The 23,176-nt window shown below is 35.8% G+C and overlaps 1 protein-coding gene across 1 annotated transcript in view; it reads right to left on the reverse strand.

The window, feature by feature from the left end:
* The window catches only part of LOC150078878 (RAB11-binding protein RELCH homolog), a 450,480-nt gene that overhangs the window by 38,649 nt on the left and 388,655 nt on the right, over positions 1-23,176 (reverse strand). Inside the window, exons 22-23 of the mRNA XM_090382879.1 lie at positions 9,411-9,549; positions 187-303 (exon numbers count right to left, since the gene is read on the reverse strand). Coding sequence (XP_090239005.1) covers positions 187-303; positions 9,411-9,549 — 256 coding nt within the window. The remainder of the gene's footprint in view (positions 1-186; positions 304-9,410; positions 9,550-23,176) is intronic.

Consider the following 23,176-nt stretch of genomic DNA (forward strand, 5'->3'; position numbering starts at 1 on the left):
ATGAAAGTATAACACAGACTGCTAAGTATGAAAAAGGTAAGATAATTAACAGGCTGTGACCAAAATTTTGATTCAAATCTGAATCTACCTGGCACAAGGTATAATAAATTAATATTTGTTACAGTGAAATTTCATTCAACTCTAGAGGTGTTCAAATTTCTAATTTTTAAAATGTCAAAAGGATACAACAGCAGGAAAGTGCAGTATATGCCTCCATTAAGGCAACTGATATGTCCCGTTTTTTCGATTCATTGGCCATACTATTATTCTGGGCTGCAAGAGCTGCTAACCTAGGAAGGACAACTAAACAGAAAGTAAAATTGTCTATTATTCACATGTAATGAATGAAAAAGTAAAATATAATGTACTTGATAATTTAATTAATTTAAAATAAAACCAAAATAAAATTAACTGCCAAAAATAATTACCACAAAAACAGAGGAATTCATACCAGGCATCCTTTTTCACATTATGCACTATATACTCTGCCCTATCATTAATATCCAGGCACCTGCATATCTACAAATAACCTTTATTTATAGGAAAACTAATAATTTGATAGTATGAACCAGGGCTATAATGCTCAATACGTTCTATGTTGATATCAATATTTGTAAAGGAATATGAGAAGTTTACCTCAATATGATACATGATGGTATGAACCAGGGCTATAATGCTCAATACGTTCTATGTTGATATCAATATTTGTAAAGGAATATGAGAAGTTTACCTCAATATGATACATAGAACACTTCCATATGATGCACTCCAGAAATGAAAACGAAAACAATTAAAAATCAATTTAACACAATTAAAAATTAAGTAAAAAATTAATTTAAAGAAAAAATTGCAAAACGATTTTTCTTCCTGAAGCTGACAATGCTTTTCAACTGTACGTCATGATCACAGGAATGAAAATTACCAAATAGGGGTGAGCATGGAACTTAAATAGGGATTATTTGTCTTCATGCATGCGTGTAAAAGACCATTAATTGGAGATTAGATATGGCCGGTGAACATTAACAGAATTCTCATATAATTTAATTTTGACAGTTTCTGCAATTAACAGTCTCGTATAATTACTTTGGACACTAAGTATTTTGGCCTCATTAAATAAAGAAGTACGTTTTCCATTAACGGCTAATTCTGATGCTGCTGAACGAGAAGCATGAACTGAGGCCGCATGTTGATTAGCATGAAAATTCAGAGGAAACCGCACAGAACCCTGATAAGACGAGTCACAATTGCTGCAAGAAATGTTGTCTAGGTCATTTATTTGTGTTGCAAACAAGGAAAGGACTGAGCGATTGTTCAGTAAAGTGTGTAATCTCCGTATTGGCCTGGCTACAATTTTAAATCAGTATCTTTATCGTAATCGGTATCTATCGTAGCAAGGGCAACCCCTGCTTAAGAATCTTCTGGTTAATATTTGTATTTCTGAGCCCAAAGCAGATTCTGTCGTTGAATATTTATAAGCATTGTGAAAGTGATTAAAGATAATCTATCTTTTGTAGGTGAATGGGTGATAGCTGTTATAATGCAGAGGCATACCAGTGTTTGTAGGTTTACGATAGATGTTAAATTGGATTTTATTTGCATCCCGAGTAAGTGTGAAATTTAGAAAATTTAATGACTTAGTATCCGTATTCTCCCTTTCCAATGTAAATTTGAGTCTAGAATGAATATTATTAAACGTACGCAAAATGTCTTGGATAGTGCTACTATTAGTAATAATTAGAACATCATCTAAATACCTTCCATATCATGTGATACAGGGTAGAAAAGGCGTCAAATGTATACATTCAATCGTTGAGAGATAGATCTCTGATATTATCATTACCGCCAAGTCTACAGTCCTTAAGGTTATTAAATAGTTTATCGTAGTTCTTAATCCCAAATTGTATCGCCTATCTAAAGGGTTTTATAATGCTATATACATGTGTGGCCAAGGATGAAAATGCCGAGTTTCTGTAGGAAACAATAGGCCGAATAGGAAATCCGGTCTTTTGTAATTTCCTGACTGAAAAGTGCAGGAATATTGTATGTTCTGGCCTTCAATTCCTTTAATTGAGCCATAGTAATGTAGTCATTTTTTTTGATATGTGGTTAACATTTTATTGTATTGATCGACCAAATTGGTAAATAGTGACGGGTCTACTTCAAGATAAGTGGAGGTATCTGATATATCAATTCAATATCAATTATGCACTGTTTAAAAAAAAAAAAAAAACATGTGTAACTGATATTGAATTTGGACTTTGTAATGTTCCACAAAAAGATTTATTTATTCAACAAGTTAACCAAGTGGTGAATAACATAAAAGAAATGCGACTTCCTAAATTGAATACACGTGACAATTCAGCTTTACATGGACTTCAGGAAAATAAAGACATTATTATTCAGAGAACTGATAAAGGAGATACAGTGGTAATACTCAATAAACCTAATTACATTAATAAGTTAGAGTCAGTTGTATCAGATACCGCCACTTATCTTGAAGTAGACCCGGCCCTATTTACCAATTTGGTCAATCAATACAATAAAACATTAGCCATGTATCGAAAAAATGACTACATTACTATGGCGCAATTAAAGGAATTGAAGGCCAGAACATACAATGTTCCTGCACTTTTCGGTCAGTTAAAACTACATAAGACTGGATTTCCTATTCGGCCTATTGTTTCCTACAGACACTCGGCATTTTCATCCTTGGCCACACATGTAAATAGCATTATAAAACCCTTTAGACAGGTGATACAATTTGGGATTAAGAACTATGATACACTATCTAATAACCTTAAGGAGTGTAGACCTGGCAGTAATGATAATTTATTCTCACTAGATGTTATCTTGTTATACACGAATGTAAACGTTGAATACATATTAGATATTCTTTGGGATATGTTAAATAACTCGATACCGATTAATTATACGAAGCTTCCTATTAAGGAAATTTTTCACTTAATTAAACTCTTAGTTGAAGCCAACTATATCACCTTTTGAGACAAAGTATAAAAACAAATTTTTGGTTCAAATTAAGTCTGAGCAGCCTAATATCGGAGATCTATCTCTCAACAATTGAACGTATACATTTGATGCCTTTTCTACCCTGTATCAAATACTATAGGAGGTATTTAGACGATGTTCTAATTATTACCGATAGTAGCACTATCGAAGACATTTTACATTCGTTTAATAATATTCATTCTAGACTCAAATTTACATTGGATTGTTTGTTTGGGAATTTTTTTAGGCACATGGGCATCTATGGCCATAGTGCACCATTTACATTGGAGAGGGAGAATACAGATACTAAGTCATTAAATTTTCTAAATTTCATGCTTACTCGGGATGCGAATAAAATCCAATTTAATATCTATCGTAAACCTTTGCATTATAACAGCTATCACCCATTCACCTACAAAAGATCGATTATCATTAATCAATTTCTCAATACTTATAAATATTCAATGACGGAATCTGCTTTGGGCTCAAAAATACAAATATTAACCAACAGATTCTTAAACTGGGGTTACCGATTTGCTACGATAGACAGAATTGGGGTAATAGCTAAGGATCGAATACAAAAAATACACCAACCAACAACAGTAATATCAAAAAATACTTTATTTCTGTCCCATATGTTGAACAGTCGCACAAACAATTTAACAGATTCTTTAAAGATACTGAATTTAAAATTGTAGCCAGGTCAATACGGAAATTACACACTAATTGAACAATTGCTCAATCCTTTCCTCGTTCGCAACACAAATAAATGACCTGGTATACAACATTTCTTGCGGCGAATGTGACTCGTATCAAGATTCTATGAGGTTTCCTCTCAATTTTCATGTTAATGAACACACGGCCTTTGTTCATGCTTCTCATTCAGCAGCATCAGAATTAGCCTTTCATGCCATTAATGAAAAACACTTTTTTATTTAATGAGGGCAAAGTACTTTGTGTCCAACGTAATTATATGAGACTATTAATTGCAGAAACCAACAAAATTAAATTACACGAGAATTCTGTTAATGTTCGCCGGCCATATCTAATCTCCGATTCTTGGTCTTTTATGCACATGCGTGAAGACCAATAATCCCTATATAAGCTCCATGTTGCTCCTATTTGGTAATTTTCATTCCTGGGATCATAACATATGGTTGAAAAGCATTGTCGGCTTCAGGAAGGAAAATAGTTTTGCAATTGTGTTCATTTGATTTTTAATTTCTGGAGAGTATCATACGGAAGTGTTCTACATTGAGGAACGCTTCTCTTATTCTTTTATAAAAAAACAGGAAAACTAATAATGTGTGATGAAACCTTTAGCCTTCATGGAACAAACTCCTCCAGTTTTTCATCAATGTCCTCCGATATTTTTTGCTATCATAGGTAGAAAATATCGTCATAGGCCTTCAAAGCAGCAGACAGTTCAGTACCGTTTTTTTTTTTTTTTGGACAATATCTCCTCAAGTGCACCCGATGATTCAATCCATCCTAGAAGTTCTCTATAGGACTGAGGTCATTGCTTCAGGCTGGCCAGTCCAACTTTCATACTCATGTCCTCATACCAGCCCATCACAATACAAGTAGTATGACAGAATGGTGTACTGCTGACACAGGTATGATCTGCCCTTCTTGATCAGACCGGGGTTCGAGCCCGTGACCACCAAATACAGAGGATGCAGAAAGGTCAGGGAATGACCACTGCATATCTCCGGAGCAATATGGCCTTAGTTGCTAATGCTCCTAAAAACCAAATAACAAAAAACAGTATGTTCTGCCACTGCCACAATGCACTATTGTCCAGGACATCTAGACAAATTTCAGCATTCATGATTTTATTTTCAAAACAACCAAAAGTCCCTGGCCAAACCAACCCCAGACTGTCAACACTGCCTGCAACCAATTTAATTGTCAGGCCAATACAGTCAGGCAGGTAGTTTTCTCCAGCCAATCAGACCTCTAGACTCTGTACTATCATTCAACATGTCAAAGAACTGGTTTCCATTGGTCTATGGTCCAAGAATGGAAGCGTTACATCAAGCTAGACAGCACCTGGCATTAGTTGGGGTGATTAGTGGCTAGCTGCATGACCATGGTAACTAAAAACCATGCAGCATCCTGTGCACTGTACTGGTGCTGACATGTGTCCTAATCATTTCACTGAGGGCTTGTATGCACTTCGACAATGTCAACCTGCATTCTGATCCACTGATTCTTTTGCAGAACTGTTCCATCACATTCCACGTTTTGCCAGCTTTGGAGGTTTCAAAGTCATTTCCTGATGATTTCAGCACTGGTCCCCTTCCATTTGCAGATACATCTTCATCAATCACTGACTTAGGGATCCTCAGTGCTGTTGAAATGTTGATACAGCCTGAATGCTTATGTTGCACCCCATTATCATTCTGCGTTGTTAACGCTTTCGTTTGTGGAATCCTGCATTCATGATCGTACTACTGTCTCCTTGAAGGCATACGAGCATATTTATAATTGGCTGACAAGAGGTGCTTGGGTAGGACTTGACCAAGGATTAACAGAGGAGTGTCTGGATATTAATGGTAGTGTGGTGCATATCACACGTAGCTTACTTTGACCTACAATTTGTCACTAGTGCAGTGCCATCTATATTGTTATTCATGGAAAGTCAGATTTGAATTTGTGATAGTCTGGTCTGCATTTATTTTTCTAATTCCTTGGAAGTAACTGTCACATTCAGACTGAGAAGCCTGGATTTGCTTAGTTGAGCAATATCAGGTGTAAGGTTTTAGGTGCATCAGCAACTTAGACCATATTGCACTGTTGTGCATTATGTCTGCAGAAGTATATACGCATGTTCATTGGCTCATTTGTATATTGTGTGAACTGAAAAACCCAGAATAACTGAAGTGGGGGGAACCCTACTCCTTCCACCTGAGATTGGCTAACTACAGCTTCAAATGAAGATGACCTCCAAAAATTGCTCCAGTCACAGATGGGAATTGAAGCCAGACCTCTCCAAATGAGTGATAAGTGGCAAAACCACTGTCAGGGAATATCAGGCGAAAAAACCAAAATGTGAAATGTAATTTTATTCTTCATCTACAGTTGTAGTTTAAAAATAAAAATGCTATGAGAGAGCATTTGAATGAATAAAACTAGTAACAAGAGCTGAATTTGAAATACCATACATGTTGTTTTTCAGCTACTAATATATAGGGAATGCCTTACAAAATTGATTTTCTGTATTGAATCCAGACTTGATTTTCTGGATTCAAGGCCAAATAACATGCCTTCTTTAAATCTTGCCACCACTACAGTTAAGGATTATGAGTCTTTCTGAGAGTCAAAAACCAATATCATAGAGAAGAAGCCAAGAACAAAAGTTTCAGTGCATGTAATGGGTAGTTAATGTGGTTCAAAGCTAGATATGGTTTAAATAACATCCAGATGCAAGGCAAAGCTGCTAATGCTGCTGAACAGGCAGTTTTGCCTTGCACCCTGATGTGCATTGAAGAGGGAAGTAATTGTTCCAGTACAGTCTTCAATATTGATAAGACGGCTTTTTTGGAGGATGATGTGCTTAAGAACCTACATCAGACAGGAAGAAGTCAATGCCTAGTTTTAAACTAGGAAAGGACACATTAAACTTTTTGTTTGGTTCCAGCACTGCAGACAGTTTCAAGCTGAAAATCTGATTGTTTATCATGCTGAAAGCCCATGAGCTTTCAAGGGTTATGTTAAGGGAAGAATTCTTGTCTTCCGGAAATCTAATTACGATCCTAGATAAGTGGGTACTCCTTTTAGAAGAACGGATCACAGGTGTCTTTTCTTCCAGCTGTTTGGGGTTACTGTCAGCAGAGCAACTGCTATTTAAAGAATTATTACTCCTGGACAAAGCCCTTGGAAAACCTCTAAATCTTAATATCAAAGTTGCATTCTTTAGGGTAAAAAACAAAGTTAATCCTATGATGTGTCATACATTTTTTAATGGGTATAGCATTTCCATTTAAAAGTTTTTCAGCTTAAAGTGGCAGACAAAAAACTGCATCACCTTAAAAAAAGTAATATTTGTAGTGAAATGCATAAGATATTGTTTGATTACAGTCATTTTGTTGTCAGAGTAAAGGTATTGCATTGCATCAGACAGTAATTGCAAGGTATTGCCACCAGCCGTTTCTACAAATATGGTGTTGGAAGGGTAAATAAGCTCATTAGTATCCTGTTTTGCGGAGGTGTAAGCACGGCTCCACATGTTCAGTTGACACCAAGAAAAAAGTGTAGCTGTTGCTCTGTCCCAGGAAGGGCTTTCTACGCGTGCTACTGATAGGCTGCCACCAGTCAACAGTATCCCGGGTGCTGAAATTAAAGTGTGAAACCAGTGATGTGAAGAGAAGACCTTGATCATGTTGTAAGAGAGTGACTATGCCTTCCCAAGATCGATATTTGAAACGGCTATGCCTTCATAATCACCATGCTAGTGCTTCTGATCTAAAACTGGACTTTGAGATGGCCTCTGGTGTTGAAACAAATGCATGAACTATCCAAAGACGGCTTTCAGAATGTGGTCTGCATGCCTATCGCCCAAGAAGAAGCCTTTGTTGCCCCAACAAATGCAAAAAGAGTGACTTGCTTGGGCTAAAACATATGTTTCATGGACAAAAGAGCAATGGGACACTGTCATCTTTTCTGACGAATTGAAATCCAACCTGCATGACTCGGATGGGAAGTGATATATCAGAAGATTAAAATTGGAGGCATACCATCCTGACTGCATAACACTGACTGTAAAGTTCCCCTGCCGGTCACATGGTCTGGGGATTCATAACAAGCAAAGGAGTGGGGTGAATTAAGTTTATTAACGGAATAGTAAATGTAGAAACCTACACTGCTATATGGAGGAGTGCCTGAAACCTGTTAATAGGGATCACCACACAGATGTCCAAAACTGTATTTTTCAGCACAACAGGACTCAGCAAAATTGGTAAGTTTTATGCTATTTAGATTTAACGATGAGTTTGTCTTCCACTCTCACAACGCTTAAAACATACACCAATGTTTTCCCTCATTTTTCTACCTTAAGATGCAGTCATCTCAGAAATGCTGGCATTTCTGAGACTGGCCCGGCAACAGTGCAGATTTGAACCCTATTGAAAATTGCTGGTACATAATGTCATCTAAAATTCCTCAGAAGAAGCCAACAAGTAAGATTCAGCTGTAGGAGAGCACTGTAATGGTGTGGTACCACGAAATTGGGCAACCGTATATCCAGAAGTTGATTAACTCTATGCCAGATCTTTGCAAGGCTGTAATTGCAGCTCGAGGAGGAACAACAAAATATTGAGGACTTATTTTACTGATTTACAGTACAAAATACTATTACATTAATTTGTCATTTCAATTTGTACATGTAAATGCAATAAAATGTATGTTTGGTTGTCACGATTGCCATTTGCATGATTTCTCATATTTTCATTAATTACGCATTTTACCCTTTGGGAAGATATTTATGGTAATTAGGTATATCAGGTGGAGTCTTTTTATTGGATTTCATTCACAGAGATATATATCCCATCTAACAAATGCATTTTGAACATTTCTGCAACCCACAATGCAGCACAAATCACATTATTTACAAAATTCACAAGTAATGCAGTTTTTTTGTCCACCACTGTATATCACTTTTTCTTAAGGTCCCAAGAAGAAATAAACTTGGATATAACCCTATTCATAGAGACTAAATTCTAGAATTCTAGAAATCCTTAAACATGCAGTTTGCTCACTTCACAGAAATTGTTCCCAGCTGTTTGTTTCATATTTAATTTAAACCTATGAAGGTAGAAAAGCCTCTTTACAAATCAGTTTCTAGCTATTTGTCATGGGTGATCATACAGGGTGGTCATAAAGTCCTGCAGCAGTTTTAAATTTTAATAACTAACGTTATACAAATGATAGAACCATTTAGTAAAAATTATATGAAAGTTCGTCTCAAAGTTTTTTATATAATAATTTCAGCCATGTAAATCTGATTTTTCTTTTGTTGCATTTATATTTTTTCAATTTCTCTATTATTTGCAGATATTGAATGACCCCAAATACGACAACTGAATAAAAAGTTAACTGAATGCATTGGCCTGCAGAGTTTAAATCAATAACAGCTGTGGGAAGAAAGTTCAGTACTCATTATAAAAAATGCAGAGGGAAGATCCTGCTTATGGCACTTTCCCACTTATAGTACTCTTTTGGGCCATTCCCTTTGAAAGTGCTTATAATGGGAGTTTACTGTATTTTACAAATTGGATGAAATAAAAATTAGAAGTAATTACTTTCTGGCTGATTTACATAATTTTAATATGGGATATGGTATTATGAAATTACTGCATCATAAAAACAACATTCTTAAAAATTATGACAGGAAATTAACTTACAATCATCTCGAAATTTTGGTTCTGTATTAGGTCCAACTTTTGCAAATGTGTGAATAATTTCAATTTGCAAAGTATGCTGATCTCTGTACACAGGATCATCAAGAAATGTCTGAAGTTGAAGATGAACCTTTTCTAGGAGCTAATTTTGACATAAGAATTTTAACAGAATATATATAAAGATTGTATGTGTATATATATATATATATATATATATGTATAAATTGAAAAATTACTTACTGTATTACTGAAAAAACATTAAATTAGTTCTCAGTAATTAACTAATCTGATTTTGTTTTATTGTTAAATGAATTTTGAAGACCACTTCTAATTAAAGTAAAAAAAAAAAACAACACTACACTACAAGATTAATCATCAACCGAAATGATCCCATTCCTTCCACATTCTAAACATAATTCCATCTCACACACTGCATCTCAGCAATATTGAGAAATATAATTAAGAATGCAATTCTTAATTGAACTCTTAATTATATTTAATAAAATCCTATATATAATTACAGACAACTATTATTTATTAACCTCAGCATAAGTTTTACACCATTTTATGAACAAGTTATAAAGGAGCAATTTCTTAAATATGTTCGTTATTTGCCTGCTTTTTTTTAATGTCTACTCTTATACTGAGTGAACATCAGACAATTAGGAGAATGGTTGCTTAAATGTTGAATCTTAGCAGGTCTTCACAACCCATGCCACACTACATACATTCTAAATGTGCTATTTTATGCTATTAACCCATTAGCAGTGGCATCTGTAACAAAGAGAGTGGCAAGTGGTCTGAAAAACATCAAATTTTATTCTTTATTTCTGAAAAAAGGTTATTGGTGTTTAATTCTACTTGGAGTATACCAATGCTTGACCTATTAGTAATGGATGATCACAATACTTATTAAATGTACTTTTCAAATTTTTTTAAAGAAAAATTTGAAAATAAAAAAATGTTTTTTTACACCTGTATATTTTCAGTGAAACCAAATTTCATTAATTCAGCTGGAAAAAAAAAGGGGGGGGGGCATACGGTATAAATGAAATTATCTCTCTCTTTCATTTTCAAGTTAAAAAAAAAAAATCATTAAATGAATGAAACTTCAGCGTTCAGGTTAGATTTCTGCTTGTAGCATATGAAGAATTCTAAGAACTAATGATCTTTAAATGTAATATTTAATAATAATTTTAATCTTCTGTTTAATAATAACTAACTAAACAATTAATTAAATCAAACAGGTTTCAATAATTAAATTGAACACACACACACGCACGTTACAGTTCATTAATGCTAGTTAGTCCCCTGAACCCTTTTATATGAAATGGGAAAGTAAGGTCAACAGGTGGGTTTGTCACTTTAATTCCTTTAGCCAGTGAGTTAATTACTGGAATAAGTTAAGGCTGATAGCATGGGAAATTCAAATCACAACTAGATTGACACCTATAGCAGTACTTGAATTTAAATATAAATACAATTTTTGGGAATTAGAAAATAAATATTTTAATAAGGAGTTTTATGAAATATTAGCATTAGTACAGGCATATGATGCAAGAAAGCAAGCTTATATAGCATCAGCCAAAAAAAAAAAAAAAAAATCTTCCCATTTCACCAATAGGGAAGATTTTCACTCCAAAAGCATGTCTAGTTCTGCCTTGGACTTAAAGTTTTTGACCCCCACAACTGGCTAAAGGCAAATTGCTGCACATATATTCTACAATTGTCTTTCCTCAATTTGAATTTATGTTCACTCAGGTGAATAATCTGAGCAAGAGGAAGAATCCCATCAGCATTGAGCTTGCTCAAACCATTCAAGGACTTATACACCTCAATTAGATCCCTTACACGTACCTAGTCTCCAGATGCTGCAATTTGGAAAACTTAAGTCTTTCTTGATAAGAGCAACCCTTTTGTTCCCCTCACCAATCTCGTTGTCCTCTATATTCGTTCCAGCAGCTCTACATCCTTCCTAAAATGAGGACTCCAGACCTGTAGGCAGTACTCAAGGTGTGGCCTGACCATTGCCTTATACAAGGGGACAATCCCCTCATCACTGCTAGCAAAATTTCTGCATATCACTGATAAGACACCATGAGCTACTCTAGCAGCCTGTCTGCACTGCACAAAAAAATTCATATCTCAATGCACAATTATCCGACGTCCTTTTCATTATTTACGTGAGTGTCATCATCAGCCATTTTCAATCCACTGCAGGATGAAGGCCTCTCCAGCAACTTTCCAGTTCCTTCTGTTTTGAGCACTGGCCATCCATTTACTACCCACAAACTCATGAATTTCATCTATCCATCTCCGCCTTTGTCTTCCAGGTTTTCTTCCAGCTCCTCTTGGATACCATTCTGTTATTTTCTTAGTCCATCTGTCATCATGTCTTCGAGCTATGTGTCTTGCCCAAGACCATTTTAGTTCTTTAGTTTTGATAAGAATGTCTTTTACTTGAGTTTGCTAACTAATCCATGTGTTTCTCTTCTTATCTAACAGTCTGATTCCCAATATAATTCATTCCATTCTTCGCTGTGTAGTTCTCAGCTTCTCTTCCATTCTTTTGGTGAGTGCCCAAGTTTCACTTCCACAAGTCATGGTGGGGAGTATACATTGGTTCATTATTTTACGTTTCAGACAAACTGGAATATTGCTCTTCAGTATGTGACTATATTTCCTAAATGCTATCCATCCAAAATTTATTCTTCTCTTGACTTCCAGCCATTTATCATTATTACAGTTAATAACTTGTCCCAGATAAGTATATGACTCCACCTTTTCAATTACTGCTCCTTCAATCATTATTTCCCTTTCTGTGGCATACTTGTTCATCATTACTTTTGTTTTAGTCATATTCATCTTTAGTCCAAAATCCTTACTAACTGTGCATAACTGATTAAGATTTGCCTCTAATTCTTTGGGATCGTGGCTTATGACCACAATGTCATCTGCAACTCGTAAATGGTTTAGGTACTCTCCGTTCACATTGACTCCTTTCTGCGACCAGTCTAATCTTCTGAAAGCTTCCTCAAGGGCAGCAGTAAACAGCTTCGGAGATATTGTGTCTTCTTGTCGAACTCCTTTCTCGATATTAAATTTGCTACTGTCTTTGTCTAGTCTAATAAAGGAGGTAGCACTCTCATATATTTTCTTCAAAATCATAATATATGGGGTATCTATGCCTTGTCTTTCCAGTGCCCGAAACATTGCCTTATGCTGTATGGAGTCAAATGCCTTTTCATAATCCACAAATGCCAGGCATAATGGTGTTTTATATTCATTTGCTTTCTCCATTAGCTGTGATATTACGTGAAGGTGATCCATAGTTGAGAATCCTGTCCTAAAGCCAGCTTGCTCTTTCGGTTGATTCTCATCAAGTATTCTTTCTAATCTGTTAGTAATGACCCTTGTGAACAACTTGTAGATGTGGGATAACAAGCTAATTGGTCTATAATTTATAATTTATCTCCTTTCTTATGCAGCAAAACTATGACTGCATTATTCCACTCCTTAGGTGCATTATTTCAAGCCTTTTCTAATGCATTTTGTAAAGTCCAGTTTCTGTGTCATGTCTCTTCCTCCCAATTTTAACAACTCTACAGTAACTTCATCTTCCCCCGGGGGTTTCTGATTCTTCATTTTCTTAAAAGCATGTTCTACCTCATCAGGAATTATATCAGGTATGTCGTATGTGTTACCAATTTGTGATCCATCTTCCCCATTGCTGACATCATTCACTTGCTCCTTGTATATTTCTCTATAGTAGTCTTCTGCTATTTGAAATATGCATTATCTGCTATTTATAAGTACACCATTGCTATTCTTCAGTTTCAGTATCATTTCTCTTTCTGTATTAATGCTCATGGCTGCTGATTTAAATCCTTTGTTTTCCCTTAATGCTTGATCTACTTTTCTTGTGTTAAATCTTCTTATGTCCTCTCTGAGTCTCTTTCTAATGGCTTTGCATAACTCAGTATACTCAATTTTCTCCCTGTCAGTGTTTTTCTTGCTCTTCATTTGTCGTCTTCGGTTCATCATGACAAGTGTTTCTTGACTAATTTTTTTCTTCTTTGGATTTCTTTTTCCCTATAGGTTTTTTGGGCTTTATCACTTTCAGAAAGTTGTAATATTCCTCGTCGATATCTTGGTCCTGAGCAGTCTGCAGAAGCTCAAACTTGTTCTTAAGTTCCAGTACATACTGCTTTTTCTCCTCTTCTGTAATCTCAAAGACCTTTGTATTATTTACTCGAGTCAGTTTTTTCCTACATCTATATCAAGTGTACATCTTACCATTCTGTGATCACTTCCAACATTTACCTTATTCAGGACGGTAACATCATTCACAATATATCTTCTGTTAGTGAGGATGAAGTCGATTTCATCAGTAGTTAATCCATTTGGACTCTTCCATGTCCACTTTCTGTTTACCCTTTTCTTGAAAAAAGTGTTCATTACTGACAATCCTTGAGATTCTGCAAATTCCACAAATTTTTGCCTTTTTCATTTCTTTCACCAATTCCAAAATTTTCTATAGTTCCCCTTTCTGCGCTGTTTTGTCTTTTTCCAACCTTAGCATTGAAGTCCCCCATAATAATAGTGTAGTGGGTTTTCTGCTCATCTAGAAGACTCTCAATTTCGGTGTACATTTCTTCAACCTCTTCATCATCATGGCTCGATGTTGGTGCATAAATCATTATAATCTTTAGCTTGTACCTCTTAGAAATCTTGAGTATTAGTCTTGACACCCTTGGTGATGTACTTTTGAATTCCAAAATGTTGTTTTTAAAATCTTTATGGACCAGAAACCCAACTCCACCTTAACTCCTTTCACTATTTCCATTGGTGTACAGCAGATTTCCACTTGATAAACTTATAAGTGATTCATTTCTTCTTCTTGTTTCAGCCAAACCGATGATATTCCAATTCACATTTTCTAATTCCTTTTCCAGCTCTAATATCCTGTCTTCACCGATGAGTGATCTTACGTTATAACAACATATATACGTGAGTGTAGTACCACACAGTTGGTACGTTACTCTAGGGTTACTGCTACCCATACGCAGTACTTTACATTTGTCAATATTAAACTTCAGTTGCCATCTTTCAGCCCATCTGCTCAATTTTTCTAGATCCAGTTGCAGTAGTATACAATCATTACGGTCATTAACAACCCTTCCAAACTACACATCATCTGCATACTTAAACATTAACCCAGATATACCTTCATCAATATCACTGATAAATACAGAAAACAACACTGGGGGCACAACACTGAACCCTGGGGTACTCCACTAATAACATTAGTCCACGAAGAGCAGAACATTGATTACCACTCTGTTTTCTCCCACTCAACCATTCTTCTATCCATTGCAGCAACTTGTATCAAAAGCTTTCCTAAAATCCAAATACATGCCATCAAAATTATTTTTGCATTTATTTCTTTTGTGACCACATTTTAGTATCCATTCACATTGGTCAGACAAAATTCTCCTTAACAAAACCATGCTGTGTATGAATAATTACTAGTCTTATCTATATGATCATGCAGTGCTTATGTGTCTTTAACCAGTGCCTCCATTATTTTCCCGGAACAGAAGTTAAACTAACAGGTCTGTAATTACTCGTGTTACCCTATGATCCCACTTTGTGAAACGGGGACACATTTGCACATCTCCAGTCCATAGGGCCCTCTCCTGAGTCCAAGGAAGCTTTCATAATTATGTTTAAGGGTTTGCTAATTTCCTTTGCTGCCTCCTTTAATATAACTGGATAGATCCCATCCATCCATGCCAGATGCCTTTTTTATGTTCAATTTCAACAATTTCTGCTCTACTTTGCTCTCAGTTATTACATCATTTAGCTCCCTGCTAGAGTTTAATAAGCTTCTGTTCTTCACTTCCCTACAGAATTCCTTATGTTTGAATGTAGATGCAAAATACTCATTCAGTCTGAGAGCTATATGAGCAGGATCATCAATAGTCAACCCATATATGTTAACTGGCTCAATCTGATTCATCCCTTTCCTTCTAGAGTTTACAAAAGTAAAGAACTCTTTGATGTTTTTCTTTGCATCCTTTGCCAAAGATTTCTCATAATCTCCCTTCGCTTGCCTAACCTCCTTTGTGATTTGATTACAGAGTAGCTTATATCTACCATGGTATTCAGTGTCACCTGATAATTTATGCATCCCATGCATTTTTCTTCTCTGCCAAGAGTCTCATTAATTCATCTGCCATCCATTTAAGCCTAATCTTGAATAGTATTTCTTAGTTGGGACAAAAAGCCTAATAGCTTTGAAGATTTCTTCCTTGAATGCATCCCATTTAGAATTTTCTGTTGGTATCAACAGAAATCATCAGTTGATTCCATTGTATAGAATCATCATCAGCTGATTCCATTGTATAGAATTTAAAAATTGTCTGAGAGCACTGTAGTCACCTTTATGAAAGCAAACCCTTCCCTTTACCCCTGAAGCTACATTAGCAGAGGCATATGATGCAAGAAAGCAAGTTTATACAGCATCAGCAAAAAAGAAGCACACTGTGATCACTGCCACCTAGTGGTTCCTTTAGCTGCAGATTCTTAATGTACGAAGAATCACTGCTGATAATCAGATCAAGAGTATTACTCCCTCTAGTTGCCTCTCGAACATGCTGCTGTAGAAAACAATCATCCAATTAATCCATAAAAGCCTTGTTAGTGTATGAATAACCAACCCACAAGTTCCACTCAATATCTGGGAAGTTAAAATCCCCTATTGTAAGACAATATGATTAACTGGCCCACATTATTTCTCTGTATCAGAGTCATTAGGCCTATAACACACCCCTACTATCAATTTTACATTCCCAGTTCTTATGCACACCAAACTGACTCAACATTGCACTGTCCACCCATGTCAGCTGGATGCACTTCCTTAGATTTTATGTATTTCTTAACTAACAGCTTGATCCTCCTCCCTTTCTCTCCTGTCTATCCTTTCTGTACACATTGTACTCCCCAAATTCTAATTATGCATTCTTTATATCTATGTGACACCACATCTCTGATATCCCAACAATATCTGCCTTCGATGTCTTCACCAGCACCTGAAATTCATCAAATTTATTTACTATATTCCTACCATTGGTGTACATGTAAGTATACATGCAGCTGTTCTTACTCTTAGTTACTCTAACACAAACCATATATTTACTTGTTCCATGATAACTCCCAGCAGGCCTGGAAATCCACAACATCTTGCTTTCCAGGCTGCTGCTCATTCCAATAGAAGCAGTGCAAGAATCACTTTCACTGATGCTTATGTCTACTGTTAATCTATTAGTCTGTGAATCATCCTAAGCTAGCAGTTTTCCACCCACCTAACACTGCCTCAATAGCAACAGCAAATATTCTTGTGCCCTTTCTATTTAAGTGTAGAAACCCTTGTAGAAACAATCTCTCCTGTTAACAAGCACAGACCAGGATGAGAAAAATTCTACCCCATGAGCCTTGCACATTCTCTCCAGGGCAAATTGATTGACAATGCTCTCATCACATACTCCCTCCTATAATTTCTGGACAGAACTGCAGACACTTTCAAATTTAACCCTAACTCACTACTTTTTTTTCAACACCGACCTGTACTTGCTAAGTAAGCTTATTTCATAAAAAGTATTTTAAAAATACAACTTTTAGTAAATGCTTAAAAACAGCATTTTCATTGAGTGTATGCTATTGGTAGATATTACCTAAAAATATACAAATATGAAAAGAAAAACTAGGACCTTCAGTTGTACTTATTCAGTGAAAACATATTTAACAGTATTAGTAAAAAAAATCTTAATAGTTGTTTTCACTATCACTAGAAGAACTGATAACTGTTTCTTCTGAATTACATTTTCTGGACTGTTAATCAAGGTTTCATTATAGGTCTTTTTTAATTTCTTATTCATTTAATTTCCCATAAATACTTCATTTGCTCAAGCATTATTCTTTTCTTTCCATTAAAGTTTTGCGTAAAAAACTCAAAACTTTTCTATTTTGAGAAAACAGAAAAGTTTTGAGTTCACCTTAACACATCACAATCAAATTGGCCAAGAGAAAACTTGTAGAACATTTACCTTTTGCTAGACTGGCATGCTTTGTTGCTTGCTTGATTGGTATATTCAGTTGATTATTTAATGCTTCTTTAACAAAATGTCAATAATGTTGAATATAATTTTCTTTCCTTGGCTATGTACAGATTTTTCTCTTTGATACAGATATCAGTTCATTCATTTGTATATTTTTATGTCAACTGCTTGTATACCACATGCATACAGTAACACAAAAGACTACAAGCTTAAATTTCACACTATGATGTGATTTCTCCTACTGCAGAAACAGAATATTCCCAGCACACCGACAGTGAGGGAGACTAACTAACATGGATGAGCTATAACAACTAGCCTGTTGCCTGACCTTTTCATATAAATTCCAAGTAAACACAATGTGCCATGTCCGTATATTTAAGTGTTACTGAGCCACTAATCTAATCTTGAAACAAAAACCAATGTACATTAGATATTTTGCCTTTATTTTCACAAAGCTGAAGGCAAAAATTATAACACAGACCATGGCACCTGGCTGCCAGAACATTTTTGCATTTAATTCTGAGAAAACAATAACATGTCACTTCCAAAACTGAAGCAAGTCTGTGTGCAAAATTATGAAGGTAGATAATTTTAACAATTAACCTTGAACCCATGATTAATGTATAATATATCTGTCAGACCAGGATCCACCACTGCAGAGTTGACTCCATAAAATAGTTCAAAATTTATTGTAAATTATATATCTAATTGAAACAATAATCTATGATAGAGGTCACATTTGAAAACTAACATATTCTGAGCAGTATATAAGTATTATTAAAATTTTGCAGAATTTTATAAATAGAATTATAATTTGTTAATATAGCTACTATTGGTATTACAACTTCCAATATAGCAGCAGGAATCCTTTGTTTACTGAGCTTTTTTTTAGTGCATTTATTGGAGCAGTAAAATAAGCATAAATTTTTATAAGAATATATATTTACGTTTCCGATATATGGCCTTATAGAACATAATTATATTGGCTTTTCAGCGTTGTTTCAACTATACTTCAAATAATGTGTAATTATATGCAAATTGTCTCAATATACCAGACACACTTCTATCTTATTTCGTCTTACTATATTTCCAATTAATAGGAGACATTTTATTAGATTAAATTGCAACACAAAAAAAAAAAAAAAAAAAAAAAACAGTTTGAAAATCAGAGGGAGATCTCAATCATTAGCCTCAATTATCCAAACCGGGCTTAAGAAAGCTGAAATTCAGATCCAGATGTTAATGAAAGTGAATCAGATGATTCATAAATACATAAAGATGATTTAATTGCATAAAAAAAAAATAAATAAATAAAATAAATAAATAAATAAAATAAAATACAACAAGCCTTTTTTTTTAAATTATTATTTTTAATTCCAATTTGATTTTTAGCCATAATTTTACTCCAATGTTGGATAAAATATGAAAAAATTAATATTTAAAAACAATCAAAGTTTTTATTTCTGCAGTTTTTCAAACTTCCATGAAAAAAATTCTACTGCACAGATTAGGCCAATTCTGGAAAGGCGCTTTTGTAGCCAGGTGGGCAGGAGCAGTAGTGCGTAGCACGCTCTTCTTGATTAGACCGGGGTTCGAGCCTGTGACCACCAAATATGGAGGATGCAGAAAGGTCAGGGAATGACCACCACATATCCCCGGAGCAATATGGCCTTAGCTGCTAATGCTCCTAAAAACCAAATAACAACAATTCTGGAAAACTCCCTACAGCCAACATACCAGGAGCACTCACGAAACAATTAAAAAGCTGTTAACAAATAGTATTTTATGAATAATTTTGCAATAGTTTTTATACAACAATTAAACTAATATACAGTAAAACTTTAAAATCTGGCGTTGTTGGGGATTGAGAGGTGCTGGATTTTAGAGAGAAAGGTATACCTAGTGATTGAGCAGTTTTACAGAAGCACATTTTAATAAATGCTAACTTATTTACAACTGTTAACATTTATAATGACTAAGAGATAGTACTAGTGATTGAAATGGAAATAGTAGTTCAATTTGTTAATGTAAACAAACAAAATAAGTAAATATAAACAAATGACAATAAATAAATGTAGACAAATAGTTACAGCAAACGTCATGTACTGTAATGTCAAATTTAAATGCATGAGTAGTACAGCATCAGACAGAATATCAATGTGTTTCAGAGAAAAAATACTTTCGCAATGGAGAATAAGGAAAATATCTTAAGCAAAAATTTACCATCCAAACTGGAGTCCGCCAAGGGAATGTAGCCTCCCCGTTGCTTTTCAACATCGTGGTCGGCGCCATTATGAGGCAAGCATTCAGAAACAGACAGGGCATACAATATGACAAGGATCACTATGTGACTGACCTGATGTTTGCTGATGATAGTGCTATCCTTGCCAGTAACGACGCTGAAGCCACGGACATCCTCTACGACATTGCCCACATTGCCCGGCCATACGGTTTGAAGATCAATGCTGGTAAGACAAAGGCCCTGACAACAGATGGGTCGCAAGCCACCATCTATCTCGAAGGCGTCCAGATCGAGCAAGTGCAGGACTTTAAATACCTTGGGTCGCTGGTTCAGGAGAAGAAAGTTGCATCCACCATGGAAATTCACAGCAGAATTGGACAGGCGGCCACTGCGTTCGCCTCGCTCAAATGGTGTCTGTGGAAGAGGACCAACATTTCCACAAAGACTAAAATCTGACTCTTCCGGACTTTGATCCTGCCCATTCTTCTTTACAGATCGGAAACATGGATTTGTCTCAAGTTAGATTTGAACAAACTTGAGGTATTCCAAATGCGATGCCTGCGGCAGATCTTGGGCATCTCTCTTCGCGAACGCATCACTAATGATACCATCCGCGCCAGATGCCAAAAGCAACCAACCATTGCCGACCAAATCCAGAAGCGAAGGCTTAGATGGTTTGGCCACGTATGTAGAATGGGCACGAACAGAATACCATCCACACTCCTTTGGAGACAACGACCCACCCAATGGAGCATCCAACGGACCACGCCTAGGAAAACGTGGGCCAAGCAAGTGGAAAATGACTTGAAGAGCCGACGTCTCGACCTTAACCAAGCCAGGACTGACGCCATGGATCATAAGGTATGGAAGAACATCACAGAGCAAGTCCGAAACCCTGCGGCACCTACAGCAGCATACTGGTTGCGTGGCCAATCGCCTCCCCCAGCTGCCAGCTAAGGACCAAAGAAGAAGAAAGAAGAAGAAGAAGCAATAATTATAGCGAGGCAGGTGGCACAAGGTCATTCACTAGGCCTTCTTTTCCATAGCAACTGTACAAAGTGGAAAGCCAACTCTATAAATAGTCATACAGCTTAATTCAAACACCTTTGCTGTGTAGCATTAAGTCTACTGGTTGTGCATATCAGTAAGTTACTGTTTAAGGAAAAGATGAACACATTCACTGCTTATATTTAAGAGAGTGCATTCAATATACTGTAATTTTCAGATGTTGAGTAACAACATTCTGAAAATTTGCAAATAATGGTGGAAAAGTAAAACTCTAGAATTCATAGTTAAAAGTGAACACTTACTTTTGGGCTGTATTGTAAATCAGAATAAAACTAAAATTTTATCAAAAGTTTATTCTAGAGGAGGTGTTTGAAAAGTTCATGGCTTGAGTATGAAAGGGTGATGGTACAGTGTTAAAAATTTCTGTACTTAATTTATAACACTTTAATTAGTAACTCACCAAGTTTCATGCAGTTTCAATAATATTTTTTTTTTTTTTTTTTTTTTTAATTACTGGTCCTGAAGTTAACAAAGTTGTGTGAATGAGGAAAGATGGACGAAATCAATCATTGTGCAGTCAGTCAATATTTGGGAAAAAAAAGGACTAATGCCAAAATTCATGAGGATATGATTACAACACTGGGAAGGATTCCCAATCCTATTTCATTGTTAAGAAGTGAGAGCAGAATTTAAATGAGGGAGGGAAGCCTGAAAGATGACACATGCTGTGAAAGATCTGCAATATTCATCACTCCAGAAGTTGTTGACAGTGTGCATGATCTGGTGACAAGTGATTGAAGAGTGACAGTCAGTACATTGCCAACATCTTGGGCATCTCATCTGAACTTGTGTATCATACAATAACTGAGATTCTTGCTAGGAAAAAATGTGTCAGCACGACAAATCCCAAAGTTGTTGACAGCAGATCAATTCAAGCACAAGTCAAGTGAACATCTGCATTATTTTCAAGTAGATCCAGCAAATTTCCTTGAAGGGTGATTCCCTTGAATGGCTGGGATGTTAGGTTCATGACATTCAGCTAGAGATAAGCGATCAGTCCAAACAACAGAAATACAGCTCTTGAACAAATGTACTGCTTGTTATTTTAACTAAGTTGCAGAATTTAAGAGCAAACCAAGCTGCATCACACAGCAACTGTGCAGCTCATTCATGTGCATGGTTTATGCCTGTTCAGTTTTGCCTACATATCAACGGATGACACTTGTGAGGAACAGTATGCTGTTCTTAATTGTTTCCATCTCAAGAAAACATCAGCTGAAGTGTATGAAATGTTAAAAGAGGCTTATGGTGAATCTACACTTCCATATAGTATAGCTCACAGGTGGTTTAGAATGTTTAAAGATGGACATGATTCAATCACAAAGATCAGTGGTCTTGGAGCTCCAATCACTGCTGTCACCACATGAACACTGCTTCTGTAATTGTGAGAGAAGATAGCCATATAGTAGTAAGGCAACTAGTAGAGATGTTGAGAATATCAGTAGGAAGCATGCACAGTATTCTCCATGACCATTTGCATATGAAATGTTTGTTTGTGCATGATGGGTTTCAAGACTACTCACACCTGAGCAACAGCAAGTTTGCATGGAGGTTTGTCAGAAGCTGCAATGGACGGTTACCGAAGATGGTGAGGTTCTACACAAGGTAATAATGGCGAATGAGTCATGGCTTCATCATTTTGACCGAGAATAAGCAAAAAAGCTCTGTTTGGAAGTCTATGTCAACCCAACATGGAAAAAGGCAAAAGTTGTAGCTTCTGCAAGAATGGTTATGGTCATCTCTTTTTTTTTTTGACATTCAAAGAATGGTTTACCAGCATGTTGTGCCATGTCATATGACTGTTACAGGATGATTTGGGTCACATTTATCACACAGAACCACAACTGCATGCAGGTGGGTGAATACATCACGACAGTGTGAGACCTCATACTATCATTGAGGAAAATGTGTTCCTTATTCCCCCCTCCCTACAGCCATAACCTTGACCCTGAGATTTTTTTTTTATTTCCAAAGTTAAAGAAGGAGTTGCAAGGAAAACATTTCCAGTTGTCAGATGAAGCTGTAAAGACATTGGAGGTGATTCTCAAATGCAAGTCAAAAGATGGCCTCCACCACATTTTTTAAGAATGGCAAAAATATTGGTGTAAGTACATTTCTATTAAATGGGGACTATTTTGAAAAGGACCACCAAAATATGGATGGAAAAAAAAAGGGGGGGGGGGAAGATGGGAAAAAATTATGATCATTCTTTATTGAACAGCACTCGTGTATATACATATAAATTTTTTTTTTTAGGTTGAAACTGCTAAAAGAGAAATTCAAACTACTGTAAAATTTAATCTTCGTCATCAATGCAAATTATTGGCATTTTCCTTCTG

The sequence above is a fragment of the Mastigoproctus giganteus genome, chromosome 10 (genome assembly GCF_048544385.1).
Source record: "Mastigoproctus giganteus isolate SK-2022 chromosome 10, ASM4854438v1, whole genome shotgun sequence".
Classification (NCBI taxonomy): Eukaryota; Metazoa; Arthropoda; class Arachnida; order Uropygi; family Thelyphonidae; genus Mastigoproctus; species Mastigoproctus giganteus.